This window comes from Gymnogyps californianus, chromosome 7 (assembly GCF_018139145.2).
Source record: "Gymnogyps californianus isolate 813 chromosome 7, ASM1813914v2, whole genome shotgun sequence".
Classification (NCBI taxonomy): Eukaryota; Metazoa; Chordata; class Aves; order Accipitriformes; family Cathartidae; genus Gymnogyps; species Gymnogyps californianus.
This window is the reverse complement of record NC_059477.1, coordinates 29,003,410-29,022,967: the sequence shown is the minus strand read 5'-3', so window position 1 is coordinate 29,022,967 and position 19,558 is coordinate 29,003,410. Positions and strand designations below refer to the sequence as shown.

At 40.5% G+C, this 19,558-nt stretch overlaps 1 protein-coding gene across 1 annotated transcript in view; it reads left to right on the top strand.

Annotated features, from left to right (window-relative positions):
• CNTNAP5 (contactin associated protein family member 5) overlaps window positions 1–19,558 on the top strand; it is a 295,463-nt gene that overhangs the window by 78,497 nt on the left and 197,408 nt on the right. Inside the window, exon 3 of the mRNA XM_050899801.1 lies at window positions 1,034–1,227. Within this exon, the coding sequence (XP_050755758.1) occupies window positions 1,034–1,227 (194 nt within the window). The remainder of the gene's footprint in view (window positions 1–1,033; window positions 1,228–19,558) is intronic.

Genomic DNA, 19,558 nt, shown 5'->3' with positions numbered 1-19,558 from the left:
TGAACGCTGGGTGTATACGGCGAATAAATGTGTGCAAGTAGAAATAAGTTAAAAGAAAATAAACATAGCTTATAATTTAAGGGTGTAAAAGAAAGCAAGAGAACATAAAATAACATATTCCAGTCTGGAAGGATTTGTCTTTTAACCATAAGCTCACATTTATTGTAGAGAGTGAAGTGGTGAAATTCAAGCAGTGGTTTTAGTTCTGTGTTTCATTGGCTTGGCGTTACCACGGGCCTGTTTAACCTCTAAAAGAATTCAAGGGATAGTACATATTTTTACTTTTAAAGAACAAACACGAGTTAAAAGCTATCAGCTTCCATGTGATCGTGACTTCAGAAGTCTCCATTCCTGAATGGAGAAGTGGATCATGGAAATGGATAATTTGCAGCTTGTGTTTGTCCTTATGAAGATCTTGTTTGTTCTTTTGTTTAAGAGAAAATACATGTTCACTTAACAAGGACCTTGTGTAAGGAAGAGGCTACTTTCCAGCGTGAAGGCAGTCTTCTTAGTTGTTCAATCAAATGGTCTCTAGCTTTACAACATATTATCTGAAGTGCATTTACAACCTGTAATTAAACTGTTCTTTCAAATACTTAATAGGGCTCAAATCAAGATAACTAACATTTTTGCACGTCTTTCAAAACATAGCAAAAAAGAAAATGTCAAAGCAAATTAGAAGTTAGAAATCAGCATTCCCACATTTGCACAAACATGTGAGGAGGGGATAGATATTTTTTTGTCACTGAGGATGTGCCAACCTCACCGACATTTGTCCAGCTGACAAAGAATAAATTTCCTTAAAATTTCTTAGAAATTAAAAATTCCTTATGAACTTTAGGTTAATTAAGAAAACCTTAAGGAAGCACACCTCATGTAGCATATTTCCTAATACAAAAATATGAACAAACAGCTGTATGTTCAGGAAGTAGACTCCTCTGTGATGACCTGAAATAACAACATGGTTCTTTCTCAAGTATAATTTCTTGTGCTGTCATTGTCATCTAAATTATCTTTATCCAATCTCTTTCAGGAGCTGGTGGCTGGTCCCCACTGAACTCAAACAAGCAGCAGTGGCTCCAGGTTGATCTGGGAGACAGAGTGGAGATTGTTGCGGTCGCTACCCAGGGCAGGTATGGGAGCTCAGACTGGGTAACCAGCTACACGCTGATGTTCAGCGACACTGGCCGCAACTGGAAACAGTACAGACAAGACGACACCATCTGGGTAGGTCTGAGTTGCAGATGCCTTTGGCCCCAGATCTTTCTGGTTCGGGCTCATTTTGGCATTTGGAGAAACAGCTTCGGTGTCAGATCAGAGGAGTGCTGTAGTGGTGAGAGAGCAGACCCAAGTGACTCTACAGGGTGTTTTGATCTAAATGGGTTATGTCACCGACTGTGTAAAACAACTTTAGGCCCTCAGGACTACATTGTTTTTCAGACTATGAGGATGCTCAGGGCACTCAAAATGACCTGCATGCTTCTGTGCTTGGTTGGCTTTGATTCAGGCACATCAGGGTAAATAGGGCTAATCACCTACATACTTTCTCCAGGAAATAAAAAAATTAACTCAGTGTCTTATGCACGCTTGCTGGCAAGAACAACAGAGCTCATGCTGGGGGAGGTGGGTGGTAAATTGCTCCTCGGCTGGAGAAGACTGGAGCTGCAGCATGAGTTATGGGATGATTTAGCAGATACAATAAAAGTGCTCAAGGCTTTTCCTAAAATTTTAATATAGACTTGATGCTTGCTGTGTCACAAGTTCAATGTGTGGCCATGCCAGGTGCTGTCAGCAGGACTGCCTGAGGTAGCAGTGCCACCTCAGGTGTGGATGGAGAAGTTTAAAAGTCTTCCTGTCATATGGAAAATGTGAATTGGTAGTGAATTGTTAATGAATGGTAGCATCCTCTCTGTGCTATATTCTGTAGTTCTGAGGATCAATAGCCCTGGTAGCATGACAGTATGTGGTGGTAAATGAAACATTCTTCATGAAAATAAAAGGGAACATTTTAAGGGTGACCAAGTAGACTTCTGGTTTTGTCTTTCTTACGTTTTTCTTTGGTTAACACCTCGGTTAAATGCTGTGTTGCAAAAGCAGATTTTGCTTCCAGAACATAATGACTGTGAATGAGGACAGTTGTGGTGCAGCAGGAAGAGGGGAGAAGGGCTGCTTAATTTTTTCCTGAGCATGTTGCAAGCAGTGGGGATGCGTGTACAGGAAGGTTAACTTCTGCAGTTTTAAAATCCATTGCATTGCCACTGTCTTTGTTTTATCATGGTTTGATTTAGGGAAAGCTAATGAAATCCTTCTTCCTTTAGAAAGGCAACTTTGGCCTAAAGATGGTCATAAAGTTGTCAAGTGTGGCTTTGCTTCACCTGTCACTTATAAAGTTACATTAGGCTGTCTTTGCTCCAGATACTTATACCTTTTTTTTTCCTTTTTTTTTTTTTTTAATGATTAAAAACAGTGGAATTTCGTTCTGGACTGAATATAGTGAACATTTAATCTGGCTTTGGACTTCCACCTTTGGGACTCAGAAATCCAGAACTGAGATATTTTTACAGACTTGGTGTCATTAAGTGCTTCCTTCCCTGAAAATATTATGTGCCTTGTTAAAATTTTATATTAAGACAAATTAATTTTTTATTACATGTCTAACTTTTCAGTCCTTTCCTTTTTGGAAACCATTGACCTTTTATTTTCTTTTGTAAATTTTTCTTCTTAAAGGGAAACTTGAAAAGATAACACGTAGAATTTACCATAGCAAATCTTCATGCCCTAAGGATCCAATTTTGTGAGTTTCTGACCTGGTACCTAATATTGCGCACAAGAATAAGAACAAGCCCAGCAGGCATTTAACAGTGAATTAGGATTTATGAAGAACCTGAAATCTCTTGTTTTACTAAGTGGTCAGGCATGAAGTTGATTCAGAGCAGACCCTGACACAAGTTCTAAAGCTTCAGTAGATCTGGAAGCTTGCTTTCTGGAGGGGTAATTTTTGTAATGGAAACCACCATAGGCTACAGATGATAGTTTTGTATGTAATTGAGGAAAAATAAAATAGAATTTGGATGTGGAAAAGGTAACACTTGGGAAGGATTTGGATATTTTTCCCCTCACATTAGTTTCTACAAGTCACACTGACCATGTGAGCCAGTAACATAATTCCAGTCCAGAAGAACGATTTGCTCCATGTCCCCAGGCAGAGGGCTTGAAGGGATTGTTAAGATGCATCGCCAAACTTTGCTGTTGGAATGTATCTGACAGTGAAAATCCAAACTGGGCTCATTTGACATTTCATTAGACTCTACAGTCCACCTAAACTGGCAAGTCTCATTAACACCTAGGAGCTTGTATGCCTGCCCATGGAATTAATGAAGATCAAGAATTCCTTCTGTACAATTTTTATTCTAACTAAAAAGAAAGTTGATTCTTTTTCCTGGCACTTTTGGATTTGTTTCACTGAATTAAATTAGATCTTGAGAGCCATTCAGAGCACAAAGAGGAAAGCCAAAGAGGCTTTCAAAAGCGTGTATAGAATTACAATTTCAAATTTTGCAGTGTTTCTGTTTAATTGCCAGTAATCCAATAAATAGGCTTTTTTCTAACTAAGAAGAAAAATAGAAGTGTGCTGTCCAGCCGTAAATTGAAGGTTTTTCTATAAAAGTCAGACCCTTGGATGAAATGAGGACAAGCACAACATGGTGCTTGTCCTAAACATCTGCCTGTTAAATAGCTGTAAGGGAAGTTCTGCATCGCACACCTCTAGGAGTGAACTGTTGCCCTTGACTTAAGGGAAGGCAGTAGAGTGGACCATTTCACAGGGACAGGAAAGCAGCACCCCAGGGTAGCCTCCCCTGTCACAATCTGTGACAGTGTACACTGTACCAATCTGTCACAAGATTGGTAGTTTCACCCTTAGGAATCTGTATCTGTGCTGGTTTTAGCTGGGGTAGAGTTAATTTTCTTCATTCTTAGTTGCCGGCTGGGATTAAACCACAACAGTCCTTTTTGGCACCCAACGTGGGGCTCAAAGGGTTTGAGTTAATAACAGATTGACCAGAGTGTATTAGAAGGGATTTATATCTGTTAACAGTTGTGGGTCACGATATTGATTGATCTGTTCTCGATATTAGTTTATCTGATCTGCGCCATGCTCTTTTTTTTCCTGTACGTGTTAAAGATTGGTGTTGGCTTTTGCAGTTTGCTGTGCTCTGTAGCGATTAGTGATGTTTTGCCTGGGAAATTTGTTGTTAAAACACTGACCTTGAGCTTAATCTAGTATTTGGGCTTTGTACTGAAGCCATTACTGTACTTCGGGTACCATCTTATGGAAACAATTAACAATTATACTTCTTCCTCTGAGAGGTCTTTTGTGGAGGAAATACAGAATGGCACCTTTGCTACATTCTTCTGTGATGTTTTCTCCCTCGTTACAATAACTTCTCGGTATCTTGAACATCCTTGGGTAGTTAAAATACTTCTATGGGCATTTCTTAGGAATATTGCTTCGGTTTTGTCTAAGGCTAACAAGCAATTTAGGAATATGACCCAGGCTCCGTGAGAGTATGGTCATGGGTGGCATGGCATGTTGGAGAATATGAGCAGGAATCTAGAGAATTTCTCACCTCCAGTGGCCTGGAACTTCACTCCCAAACAACTACAGGATCCTGATGAAGTGATAGAATGTTTGGGGAAAAAAAAAAATGTCGTGGCTATTTCAAAGAGGCACAACTTACCGTACTCTGCTGGGCCCTGGCCAGCATCTACCAAACACTGCTCGATATTATGCAGCACCCTCAGGGAGAAGAGAGGGAAAACATACCAACAGATACTATGGCTAAACCAGACACTATATCAGTCACCCCTATAACTAAAAAGAAACAATAGAAGCAGAAGTCAGGTCATTTAGTAAGGGATGAAGAAGCTTCTCCTAAGAGGGAGCAGGAGAAAGAATCAGAAGAGGCAGCCTATTCTGCAGCACAGCAGTCACAAGAACAGGAGGAGGAAGAGACTGAAATCATAAATGAGACAGAAACCACCCAATCCCTATCCCTAAGTGAGCTGTGAGACATGCAAAAAGATTTTAGCCATCAACCAGGTGAGCTAATTCTCAGCTGGTTCCTCCAATGCCAGGATATTGGGGCCAGTAGCCAGGAATTAGAGGGTAAGGAAGCCCGGCAGCTAGGATCCCTTGCTAAGGATAAGGCCGTTGACAAAGGGATTGGAAAAAAGGCAGGAGTCCTTAGTCTTTGGAGGAGACTCCTGTCAAGTGTGAAGGACAGGTATCCTTTCAAGGAAGAACTTGCAAATTCCCAAAGCAAATGGACCAACATTGAGGGAGGTATCCAGTATCTGAGGGAATTAGCTGTGTTGGAGGTGATCTATAACAACGTGGATAACGACCAGGCATCCAAAGACCCAGGTGAAATCTGGTGCACGCGGTCCATATGGCAGAAGTTTGTATGAAATGCACCGACGTCATACACCCTGGCGATAATGAGCTGGACAGACATGGAGGCACCAGCTATAGATGAACTGGCCAGACAGCTCTGAGAGTACAAAGATAATCTTGCTTCCTCCATGTGGGCTTGTGTCTTGGCTGTGCACAGACTGACCGAAAAAATGTCCGAGCAAGCTGAGAAGGGTAGGTCTTCCTCACACGCTCCAACCAAGGCCTCAGCTACTAAGAGTCAGCTTTTTTCTGTTCAAGGGAAAGGGTACCGGTGGCACGCACCATGTGCAACCCTGTGGTTCTTCCTGTGTGACCAGGGGGAGGACATGAGGAAGTGGGATGGTGAACCTACCTGGAGACTAGAAGTTAGGGTATAGGAACTGCAAGGAAAAACAACAGCCAAAAGCATCCATCCAGGAAAATTACTGCTCCACTGTCTGTTGGGCAGAGTAGAAGGGCTGATTATACTTTTGACCCTGATGAAGGGACTTCTGTTTTGCAGTTACAAAAATCAAGTAATGAAGACTCCGACCAGGAAGAGAGGGGCCTTGCCTTCAGCCATGTGGAGGAAAGGGACAACTGGGTTTACTGGACTGTGTGGATTCAATGGCCTGGCACATCAGCCCCACAGGAGTATAAAGTTCTAGTGGACACCGGTGCACAGTGCACTCTAACACCACCCAATTACAAAGAGGAAGAATCTATCTGTATTTCTGGAGTGACAGGAGGATCCCAAGAACTGTCTGTGTTGGAGGCTGAAGTAAGCTTAACTGGGAATGAGCAGCAAAAGCATCCTATTGTGACTGGTCCAGAGGCTCCATGTATCCTTGGCATAGACTACCTCAGGAGAGGGTACTTCAGAGACCCAAAAGGGTACCGGTGGGCTTTTGGTATAGCTGCCTTGAGTACGGAGAAGATTAAACAGCTGTCTAGCTTGCCTGGTCTCTCAGAGGATCTGTCTGTGGTGGGGTTGCTGCGGGTTAAAGAACAGCAGGTGCGAACTGCTACCATGACAGTGCACCGGCAATAATATCGCACCATTTGAGACTCCCTGGTTCCCACCCATAAGCTGATCCAGCAACTGGAGAGTCAAGGAGTGACCAGTAAGACTCATTCACTCTTTAATAGTCCCTCACTCTTTAATAGTCCCATATGGCCAGTGCAAAAAATCTAACGGAGAGTGGAGGCTAACAGTGGACTATTGAGGCCTGAACAAAGTCACACTGCCACTGAGTGCTGCTGTACCAGACATGCCGGAACTCCAATATGAACTGGAGTCAAAGGCTGCCAAATAGTATGCAACAATTGATATCGCCAACGCATTTTTCTCGATCCCTCTGGCAGCGCAGTGCAGGCCACGGTTTCCTTTCGCATGGAGGAGTATCCAGTATACCTGGAATTCACTGCCCCAGGGGTGGAAACACAGTTCTACCATTTGTCATGGATTGATACAGACTGCACTGGAACAAGGTGAAGCTCCCAAACACCTGGACTGTTGTGGTTTAATCCCAGCCAGCAACTAAGCACCACACAGCCACTCTCTCACTCCCCTCCCAGCAGGATCGGGGGAAGAGAACTGGAAGGGTAAAAGTGAGAAAACCTGTGGGTTGAGACAAAAACAGTTTAATAATTGAAATAAAATAAAATAATAATAATAAATTCTATTGAAAAGAAACATAACAAAGAGAGAGAAATAAAACCCAAGAAAGACAAGTGATGCAAATGAAAACAATTGCTCACCACCAACCCACCGATGCCCAGCCAGTCCCCGAGCAGCGGCCCCCCAGCCAACCTTCCCCCTAGGTTTTTTTGCTGAGCATGACATCATATGGTATGGAATATCCCTTTGGTCAGTTGGGGTCAGCTGTCCTGGCTGTGTCCCCTCCCAACTTCTTGTGCACCCCCAGCCTACTCGCTGGTGGGGTGGTGTGAGAAGCAGAAAAGGCCTTGACTCTGTGTAAGCACTGCTCAGCAGTAACTAAAACATCCCTGCATTATCAACACTGTTTTCAGCACAAATCCAAAACATAGTTCCATAGTAGCTACTGTGAAGAAAATTAACTCTATTCCAGCCAAAACCAGCACATTCTGCCATTCTTTTTTTGGGGTGGGCAGGGTGGTCTGTCAAAGCAGGATTCAAGGTAGGAGTCTCCTATGTCAGGGCAAGGTGGCAAGTTACCAGGTTACCTCCTATCCACAGGAGGTGGAGGGGTTAAAAATGTAAGTTATTGTGGAAAACGCACCACTTCAGAAATCTCAGACGGTTGGGTGGGAAACACATCCCCCCCGCAGGCTTTAACTTTGAAGCTTTTTTTCTCTGTCCTTAGGACAGGATTTTAGTACTCTCTACGTCCCTCAGGACTTCAAGCTTTTTAAGATTTCCTTTTTAAATTTTTGTGTATAGCTAAAAGGGCTAGAAGTTTACCTACTTTATTGCTTTTTGTTTCAGAAAGCTGTGCTTTTCCTAACTTAAGAGGTGGTCAACACTGACTTATAGCTCAGAGGGGGCTGTAAAATCTAAATCATTATTGCCTGGAGATCATTAGAATGACATCTACTGTATCAGTATAAAATATTGATATGCACTGGACCTGTCAGGTTCACTGATACAGCTTCTACTTTCGTAAAACTAGCTGGAAGTTTGTGCTTTGCTGTATGGATATTACTGAATGTCTCACACCAATTGCTCATTGGTGACAACTTATCATTCATTTGCAGCTGTTGAAAGGGGAGATTATGTATCAGTATAAGGGACCTAGATAGTCTGGTGAATTTGTTTGTTTTCTGAAGGCAATATAACTATGTGGAGAACCATTTGATAGAATAACGATATACTGAATTGCTGAAAAGAAGGGTGTAAGAAGTACCTGGCTTTCAAAGCAAGCATTTGATTTCAAGTAGAAATTTGAGGTTTCACTTCGTTTTAATTTGTTTGCTTTCCAGCAAAGGAAAACAGGGTCTTGAAATTTCTTCTCCACTATGTCTGTTAAACTAAAACTGGCAGAAATCCTTAATCTCTACTCAGCCCGTCAGGTCTGAACTGCAATTTCTCCCAGCCCATCTGCATGACTCAGAGACAAAGTTACGGCATAGTCCCAGCTGGCTGTACTGCAGTGCTCTCTTGGAGGAGGATGCACTGGCACAGCCGTTCCCCGCTGCATGTCATGGGCCATCGGCCACATTTGGTGGAGACAGCAGGAAGGTAGTAGCTCCTTTCATAATCCCTGAGTAAATCTGCCCAGATGAAACTTTTCCTAATCATGTCTTCACAAATGTCTGATACTCCATATTGCAAGTGGTGCTCCGGAGTTGTTTCCAGCCATCTGGGTATGCGTTTTGTCCACCCATATGGCATATGTGTCCTTCACTGTATCTGAGACCTGGGTACATAAATTCTTCGTTGGGCTGCCAGTAAGACAGACGTTTGCACACCAGTATATATGACATATCGCTAGTAAAAATCCCTTTCTCTTTATAGAGATTACAAGGCTTATTATCCTCCTCTCATGGCATGCATACAGCTCCCATCAACTTCACCGTTAATGAGCGCTGCATAGACAGATCGCGAGGAGAATCAGAAAACCTCTTACATTTTCACTCAGCCCGTGTTTATGATGTTAGTAAATTCTGCAGCTGGAATTGAAGACAAGACAGATTAGCCATTTAAAACCAATTTTCCAACCCCATTTGTATTTAAATAATCTTGTTACAAAAGGACTCTGTGGTTCAGAGCAAACTAGACTTATAATTATATTTTCAATATGGATAAATCAGCTGTGTGTGGACACACTAGCTATTGATTGGGAGACATAAAACATAAATCTCATTGCTTGTAACAAGTAAATGATTTTTCAGTGTTTTTAAGTGTTGAATAATTCAGAATTTACTTTACCTGCATACACACCACAGCTTGAGTCAGTCCAAATTGTGTATATTACTGGGACAAAAGTGTGGGCTGTGATACAATGCTATTTCATTTTAGATAGCAATTTTTATGCTATCTATATTGAAAAATACTTTACAAAGCTGAAAAATGCAATTATGCAGGAAGACACAAAGGAAAGGGGATGGAGCAGGCATAGATGTATGCAAAAAAAAGGAGAAAAGAGATGTTCTTTATACAAAGTTTTGAAAGGAGAAGGGGAAGTTGTGGAATTGGAGATAAAGGGAGACTGCTCTGACAGCGGCAGAGAAGGCTGTTATATTAGAACAATGTATCTGTGCAGAAAGCCAATGAAGGGGAAAAATGGCATAGATAGCAAGGAGATACTTCATACTCTGTGCAAACACATGCACATACTTGCATGTATTAAGCAGAAGTTTGGAGTTGACTATTAGTTGGTGAGGCTTCTTACATATCTGCTGTCAACTGCACATGGAAGGGAGAAGATGGCTTCAGGTGGAAGGGGGACTGTGAGCCCTAACCCCAAAGCTGGATCACAAAATAGGAAGTGCATCTCTGGTGTTGGACCATGACACCTGGGTCATGCAAGGTACAGAGCAGAGCTTCCCCCATGGAGAAGTGCCACAGTGTCAGTCCCACTTCTTGCCAGTGCGAGGGTGCTGTGCGAGGGCTGGAGAGTTGACAGGAGGCTGAGGATGCATTAGGAGTAGGTAATTCTCAGGGGAGTAGGAAAAGTGTTCAATAGAGGTGATAAAGATCCCTTGCATCCCCTTTCCTCAGGAAAATTCTTACTTGCATGTGCGAGCTTTTGCTGAACCAGAAGCTTTTGTAATGAAATCTAGCCAATCTTAATTGGCTTATAAATCTACAGGAGTGCTGTAAACTTCCCCATTTCCACCCTAGCTGGATAATGATTGTGGAACTGTTTTGGTGAGTTAATTATCGTGAACATAGTTAGAATATTAATCTTCTTGTCAGATTTATAGTTGTGCTAATTTATTCTAAAGCATCTTTTAGCTCCTAGTCCTAACGCCCTCCAAGCAAGGCCAGAGCAAAATTCTACCTGTAGCGATGAGAAGTCCCACATTGTTCACTTGGATTAGAGAATGAACTTCTGTTTGTATTGTTATAATGCTTCCTGCTATACTAGTATCCAGATATATTTAACCTCCTCTATGCACAGTAATTATAGCCAGGCAAATAGGTGTTAAACAGTATCTGTGGATTATTTTCTTTTCCATCACCTTTATTCTAAGAAGCAAAGAAGAAAAAAAAGCCAATTGCTACTTTCAAGTAGGAATGAAGGAACCAATTCAGTCTTGCTGCAGGGAAGCAAGGTTTTTCAGAGGTTTTCATCACTTTTCCTATGAGAGCTATGCTATTACAGGTTTTGAAGAGGCAACCATTACCCATTTGTTGTATTTAGGGCTGTTCTGATTTAAGACTGCCTGATTCTGAGATGTTGTTTGGATGTTACTAATTTGCCTCTAATTCTGGTTTAGCTTTCTGAGCTGGCCGCAAACCTGGCCTCCTGAGCATGTTCTCAGGAAATCTGTCTTTCTTGATATCGCCAGGGCAGTTGTCCCGTTGGGAAGATAATTCAAAGTGTCAGTATATCTGTTTTTGCTAAGTGCACTCTGTATGGATTTATGCCTGAATAAAATGGATATACTTAGATTGCAAATTACCCTTTAGCGTTGAGATACTTGAGTTAGCCTTAAGCTAACTGAATTCTGTGACCTTACAATGTGCTTTTATAGTTGGTTAACTGTAAAGCAATATTAAGGTGGAGTCTAGAGAATTTAATGCTGATATTAACATGATATCTATCAGCAATGTCTTCAGTAATTCTCTGTGCTTGATATTTGGCAGCAGTTCACCCTGACCCAGGAAACTGCAAGAAACGTGGTTATTTGCAGTCTGTGCCATCATCACTGACCTCCCAGTCTTATTCTTTTGCAAGTTGCCTAAAATTTACCTTTCCTGTAACCATTTAGCACAGGAAGGCTGTGAAATGTTCCTTGATTTCTCATTCCTACATCCCAGATCTTCTGTACGATCTTGTCTCTCCACTGCTTCATGCCAGGGACTATAGGGTATGACTCCATAGTGTTGGCCCTAACCGATTGGAGTGGAAAGAGGGGTTGGCATGGTTCTGGTTGGTGAAGTCTGGACCTAAAACATACATGTCTTCCAACTGTCTCCAGCAGATTTGTCTGCCACAGCCAGAAAGCTATTGTTTTCCAGGCATCTATTAAGAGAGTAAATGTTAGAGGCAGCATGCTAAGATGACTAATGTGGAAAATAGTGGACATTTCCTCTCAGATGGGGGATTTTAGCCAGCAACTCCTTTATATCAGTAGACCAAGTTTCATTATTCTTGTTTGCAAATCGTGTTCTATGGTATGTGAAGCTATAAATAGGTGCCTTTACAAATTGTAAATAAATATGGAACAAGTAGTGCTTCAATCCATATGCTTCCAGAGCTCAAGTCTTAGTGAGCTTCTTTGCAGTTGTTTGGTACATTTTGGAACAACTGAGAATGGCTCTAGCTGTCTTAACAGCCAATATTTTTGGGGAACTGGCTAACAAGAGTACTCTTACTGTCCTATCATGTACTGTAAAATAAGACAGGTTGTCCTGCTGCTGAAAAGTGTGTCACTTCTACTAATTCACTCTTAGATTAGATTAATCCAAACAAATAACTAGGTTATCAGCTCTGGTGGTTTGACCTGGAGTGTTCAGGTCTTCAATAACTGTTATAAGATTGTACCTATCTTGCTCTGAGCCCTTTCTAAACTTTGGATTATTCCTGTAGCGAGAAGCTCATGAACAGAGAATTAGAAACCTCTTGCTTGTGGCTAGTGGAAACGGCACGTAAGAAGAGGAGGCAAGCTATAAACAAATCATTGCAAACCACTCTAGGACTGGGATTTTATTAAGATATTAAACATTAATAGCGTATTGGCTAAGCAAAGGAGCGTGATGTTATATAGACACCAGGTTTAGTGACAAGACATGCTAGTAAACTGGTGAGCACCTTGGAAGAAGAAGAGGAGAAAGGAGACAATTACCATGATACCTGAAATGGAGATGAGGAGAGGTAGAAAGCTATAGTAAATGACCAGAGCTTCAATACCTAAGATGGAAATAAAGACCTTTTTCATTACTTCTTCAGTCAGCATCAGCAGAAACCAAGGATCTCTTATTTCTGCTGATCCTCTTCTTGTCTCCTTGGTTAGCAGACTTGTATCCCATTTTGGGTTAATATACTCGGTGTTTCCTACTACTTGACACCCATCAGCTGCAAAGAGGCCCCTACAAGTTACTTCTGAGATACTTTATTGAAAAAGGGTTGTGTTAACAGAAATTTTCTTCAACATTAAAATTAGATCTTTGCACACTGGCAATGCAGGGGTGGGGAGATGGAAAATCAGATATCATGCAGGGGCCTGGATAATTTAGGAGGACCCTGATGTCCTTTAATTTTCTTAGGCTATTTGTCAAAGGTCCCATGTTCTGTAATCTCTTCGGTTATGTGGGTATTCTTCTGCATTTCTCCTTTACGGTCTGATTGGGAGCCTATTGCTGTCACTGGGGCCCTTCCTCTTCAGGGATCCCAGAATTGTAAGGATAAAGAAATGCACTGGCTAAAAGTCTACCCCACAATTCTTCCTTGGCTGAACACAGGGACCAATTACTTTTTCACTTTTTCTGCTTAACTAATGTATAAAGTAGAAATTGATGTTTCTACTTAACTGAGGTGACCTTGTTCTTTTATTTTTTTAATATATAATACAAACAGCCATACAATTAGAATTGTCTGATAAATAATATTTTCTTGCCTTTGTGCTAACCCAGAAATTTTGTTGTGACATCATCTTTACAGTGTTGGAAATACGCTCTTTGTAGACTTCTGTCGTGGTTTAACCCCAGCCAGCAACTAAGCACCACGCAGCCGCTTCCCCCTCCCCCCTCCCAGTGGGGTGGGGAGGAGGGGAAAAAAAAGGTAAAACTCATGGGTTGAGATAAGAGCAGTTTAATAACTAAACTAAAATAAAATATACTACTGAGAATAATAATAATAATAATATAATAATAATAATTGTAATGAAAAATAATATAACAAAAAAAAAAAGAGGAAAAAAACCCAAGAAAAGACAAGTGATGCACAATGCAATTGCTCACCACCCACTGACCGATGCCCAAGCAGCGATCCGCCCCTCCTGGCCAACTCCCCCCTGTTTACAATACTGGGCATGACATTCTACGGTATGGAATACCCCTTTGTCTAGTTCAGGTCAGCTGCCCTGGCTGTGCTCCCTCCCAGCTTCTTGCACACCTGCTTGCTGGCAGAGCATGGGAAACTGAAAATCCTTAATTTAGGGTAAGCACTACTTAGCAACAGCTAAAACATCAGAGTGTTATCAACATCATTCTCACACTAAATCCAAAACCCAGCACTGCACCAGCTACTAAGAAGAAAATTAACTCTGTCCCAGCTGAAACCAGGACAACTTCCCTCCCTCCCAGCCCCCCCAGTAATTTCAGCATAATAGGGACTTATTCTTCAGAGGCTGAAAAAAAGAGGGCTTTTTTTACCTTGTGGAAAGAACTTTAAAATTATTTGTTTTCATTCTCATTAAGAAGCAAGTTTTATCAGATTTTTTTTTTTTTTAACTGCCAGTGCCTGTACTGGAATATTCCAAGTCTGAAAATGGTGTTTCTCTAATGCCTAATATAGACAAAATATAAATATTTAATATATTTCTAGCTATGTTGCCTAATTAAAAAAGAAAGAATAATTAGTGAGATTACTGATATTTTAAAAAATGAATAGAAGTGTTATTCTTAGTATGGAGGACCTCTTTTAATAATTGCCTTTCCAAATGTGTGGTGTATTTTTTATATTCTTTCAGTGGCTTCCAAGTTTTAGTGCATGAGAATTTTAAAAACACTTATATAATCATCAGTCTTGAAGGTCATTATACCAATTATACTTTTGATTCTCAAAGCTGTTTCTCAGCGGAATGGGGAAGGATAGAAATCCTTAGAAGATCCCTTGAGGTACAAAAAAAGTAAGGACAAAAATTGGTATCTGCAGAATAAATAAGCCTGTCCATGTTCCTTTGAAATTTAACTTAACTGTGAAACTTTTTAATACGTGTCTGACACTTTTGGGGAGCTGCATACACCTCTTCTGCAGGATTCAGCTTTTGTTTGTGGAGTTAGTAATCAAAGATAAAGTGTGAGCAAACCAAGATAGAGAGTGAATCCTGAAGTAGTATTACTTGAAGAACTTTCATCCTTCAGGGAATAAGTATTCATGAGCTGGGGGTAGAAATGCAGTCCTGGAAACATGATAAAAGGTTCCATATATATACCTTTACAGCTTGGAGGAGAGATGAGATTCAGCTCAAATAAAAACTAGTCAAGCTGTTGTACTCAGAGAACATTTAATGTGAGTCACTTATTTTTATTTTAAATATGCAGGCTCCCACATCAGTGATAAGAATGGACAAATCTTCTCTGGAGAAGATTCTTGCTTTCCTGAGATGAGGTTTGGTAGACTTTGGAGAATTTATATGGAAAGACTGACTGCCTTGGAGTATTTCATGTTTAGGTTCAGCTCTCAAATATAATGATTTCATTTACAATAGCTTCCATTTGGAAATTAGACCTATCAGTTTAAAATACATGTCATGGTTGCCTCAGGAGGGTGTATGTCTTGATAGAAAGTCAAGAAAGCATCCAAGCTTGTGCCAGTTAATTTAAGAAAGCTGATCCAGAAGAACTTTACACCTTCCACTTGGGAACTGTTTTGAAGACTAAAGTAATTCTGGCAATGCCTAGCAGTTCTATATAATCTCCTTTAATAAATCCCCACAAATCCAAGAGGTGCAGGTCCTTTTGGCACTGGGATGATAGCTGATTTTGGCTGATGCTTTCAAATCTTTTCTTTGGGTGCTGTTGGGGGAGAATTGAGATTCTCGAGATTGCAGGGCAGGAGTTTTATAGTAGTATCAAAAGAAAACTGCAGTCTGGGTTCTGCATCCAGGCTTTCTAATTCTATTTTACAGTTTGTTTTCATTGGGAGACTTCCAACATCTAAAGTGTGTCCTACATCCTCTGTGTCAGACCCTAACCTCTGTTTTCCTGGTAGTCTCTGGGCACAGATGCTCACACTGCACCACAGAGCTGGTCCACAGTTACTCAGCTCTCCTTGTCAAGTCCTTCAGACTGAGAGCGTTTGTATGCCAGTCATGACATATGTATGCCCAGCGAACAAAATCTTTCCATTAGCAGTATCCAGTAATGGTAATACTTGCAAGTTGCATATGCTCAGCAGATGCTTCTTGGTGCTTTCTTGTTTGGACTTCAGTTAAAAAAATTAAATAGGAGATGGAAAGAAAAAAATATTGAAAAAATGCCTCCTGAAAAGCCTTCTGTAGTCTATTACTCAGTAAATAAATACAGACAGAATTTAGTCAGGAGACCAGATACCAAGATTCATCCTCTTTGAAGGATATCTTTCAGATATTGCCTTCTTGCATCAGCTGGTGCTTCAGGGAAAAGATTTCCTCTCCAAGGAAGAGGGCACACTTCAGTATTTTTCCCACAAAGCAGTCTCTGGAAAAAAACCTATTCTTTAGAAATTTAGGAAAAACTTCCACCTCATGGCTTCTAAGTTGTTTTACAATGGAATCATTGTTCAAGCATCTGTCACTGTGTTCATTACATATCTTTACAACAGGTAGTTTTCCTTGCTTTTAATTTGTGTCCCAGATGCATATATTCAGGCTTTTATATGCATCTGATATGTGGTCCTTTATAAGCACTCTCTAATGTCTTTAAACTTTCTAATTTCAGATTGTTTCTTGTTACAAGATCACAAGCACACAAACAAAACCATAAATGATTTATGCTGAAGAAGATTTGGAGCTAGTGCACTGATATATTTAGCCCTTTCTTGGTTTTGTTTTCTCTGAAAGGAAAATCAAAACTCTTGGTTTTGGTGTTGAGAACAGTTTTGTAACGTCTAAGCAGAGTTAGCTCCTTTCCCAAGTTTCTTAGTCCTTTATGTCAGTGCAGACAGCTGAAGTGTGCAGCTGACTTCTGTAGAGAGCACACTGTGTTAACAAATTACACCCAACAAACCATAACAAAGTTCAGTCAGCCAAAGGAAAAGCTATCCCTGTAGAATGATTTTGGAAATTTCAAGTAGTTGTCATTTGTATAGCAGTCACATAGTTCATGATTGACACATTTACAGGTAGCAACTTCTTGTTGGCAGTAAATCTCAAGACTAGGTACTATAGTAAGGAGAAAGCATTCAGATGTGCTCTCCCGTCCTGCTATCTGCAGAACCTGTGGGACTCATAAAAATATGTACAAAGAAAGGGAAAGATAGTCACCCTTTGAGAAACTGATTTTTTGAAATCTGATGGCCATGGAGGTCATGTCTAGTAGCTTCTGGGTATGCTGCTGAATTTCCTTGTAGGAGCAGGGAATTTTGTGTACTGTAGGAACAAAAAAGGCATCTTCACTTCTCCCTTCATGCTGTTTCCTCCTTTTTTTTTTTTTTCCTTCTTTCTCTCATTTTACTTTTTCCCTTAACAACTCATTTATCTTATTAGACTGGGGCCACATTAGACATTAGACTGCTTTTGTTTTGGTTGCTTCTCTAACCTGAGTACTTATTATAGTGAGGAGGATAGCAAAGATTAAAACCTAGATAGCCTTTACTTCCCTATAGAGTTCAGAGGGATGTTTAATTTCTCTGTGGAAATTATCAAGTGGAAAAGGATGTAAAGACAGTTATTGAGCTTTTGGAAGTTCTCAATATCTCCTTTTTAGGGGGACCACTTTCTGTTACCTCCACTTAAAGCAAGTAGTAACTGAACAATGCTTTCTAAAATCTGTGAGGTTTAACTATTCATCTGAATGAGGATTTTAGCCCATGATCTGGCAAACATATGGGCACTTAACTCATGCATTTACATTTGCAGAATGAGCCATGAAGCATAACAATTTAGAAATGAGGAAATCTGGAACGTTGATTCCAAATAACTCTATAATAAAATTTCCAGTGGTACCAGGATTTTATCCCACACCTGTAATTAGGTACTGAACATAGCATATTGTAGAGTAGGGGCTATACAATTATATACTTGCTGAACTTGGAAGTTACTGAGCTTTCTCATTTGTTGTGAAGCTTGTTTTCCTTTTTTTTTTCTGGAAAACTGTTTCTCTGCCTATTTGTTCGTCTTGAGGGGCTTTCTTCTTGCCTGCATTTTGTGGCTGACCAGAGTCATTAGAAGCAAATGTATCTCTGCTGTCTGATTTTTAAAACAAGCTGCAGCACCACATTGCCATGAAATAAGGCCTTGACTTCTCACTATCCTTCACCTAACTTTGTTTCTTCTTTTCCCTCTACTAAGCTAGAGGTCAGCTTTTAGTGCTTAGCCTCAGTATTTGAAGGCTTATAATGGTACCTATGTTTATAATCCATGGACATTATTTGGTTATAGCCTTGTAAAATATGTGCACTATTTCAGCCTGAGAAATATGTGCATGTGGTAATGCATACATCATTACAAAGGTTAACAGAAATGATGATCTGCAAGGAATAATCTTATGAAATTAAAGATTCACAGATATTTAAGGCAGGTTTGAAGAGTTATTGGCAAACATGCAGAGCAGTTCTGTGTGTGTGTAAAAATAAATTAAATTCATAGGACAGTGGAGAAGCAAATCTGAGACACAGAGGGAAGGCAGAGTTTCAGGTGGCATTCATCCAGCCATATCTGCAAGAGTGCAACGATGATGATTCATAATTACTGTGATGAAAATAACGATGATTCTGCTGCCATGTTTTTACCATAGCCTCAGGAGTATAAGTAATTATGCGATGATCAGTTGATTCTACATATTCACAAATTTAGCTATTTATCATAATTGGTTTAGTCCCTTGGACTTAGTCCAGGCTCTTATTTCATACAGTTGGTTGTAAAAGGGAAGTGGAAGGAAGCAAATTTCCTCTAGTTGCACACACCAAATCAAAGTTGGTTCTACACTAACAGAATCCTTATTATCAATTGCCATGGTTGTTTATTCTTCCAGGTTTAAAAAAGCAACAAACAAAAAACAACAACAAAAAAACCCCTCACACAGAAGACACCTATATTTCCTCTTTGGAGATGCTTTCAGTAGGTATCTAAAAATAAGCCTATTCACACTTCAGAGCACCTTTTTTCTGCATTTTATCTGCATAAAAGCTGAATGTTCAGTGGTCAAATTAGATTGAATTTGGGGGCTTCAGGTTTCACATTTGGTTCCGTGCCCACCAAAGTCTTTCCCTGGTGGTCCCTATCCCAATATTGTCATTCAAGGAAAACTCTTGCCGATTTCATGGCCTCCAAAGCCCTCGTTACTTACAAAGACATTTTATCCTAGATTGCATTTTTGATAGCTTTGTAGCTGCGAGAAAATATTTTGTCCCAACCCTCTACCCTCCCCCAAAAGACCCTACCAAACCTGGTAACGCCATTGGCTTTGAGGTGTGAAAAGAAAGAGGCATGCTAAAGGGTAACTGGTGGATGTCCAGGTATGTAGCCAAATTCTTGGATATTACCACACAATTGCATATTAAGTTGTACATGGATTTTGCTGCTGTTTTCTGTAACATTACAAAGTAACTAGAACCCTCTTGCTGCCTTCTAGGGACCCTTATGCATCAGGCACAAAACTTAATGCAGCATCAAATGGTCCCAGAGGGTTTCTTTGTCTGGGCAGCAGCAGGCACAGTGATGAACAAAACGTCACAACACCACAGATGAAGTAGCAGTGCAGTCAGTCCTAGATGTCTTGCAGCCCTAGACAGTGGGCTATATGGCCTGTCTTTTACCAATTTGTCTTCAATCCCCTGATTAGACATGTTTCTTTATCATATGTTAATCACTACCTTCCTGGCTCAATTACACGTGCTAGCTTTCAAGCACATGGTTATATAAATGGGTTCACTGTAATTCACATTTGGCAAATAGGCTGAAGTTTTCCCACGTTCTTTATAGCTGGCTAAAGGCTGAAATCCCAGCATTCGTATCGCTCAGATCACAGATTTTTTGTCTCTATGCAGCTATATACTTCCTGCTACCTTGGGCCATTCTTCTAGGTCTTGGTATGCCTTGGACCTCCTT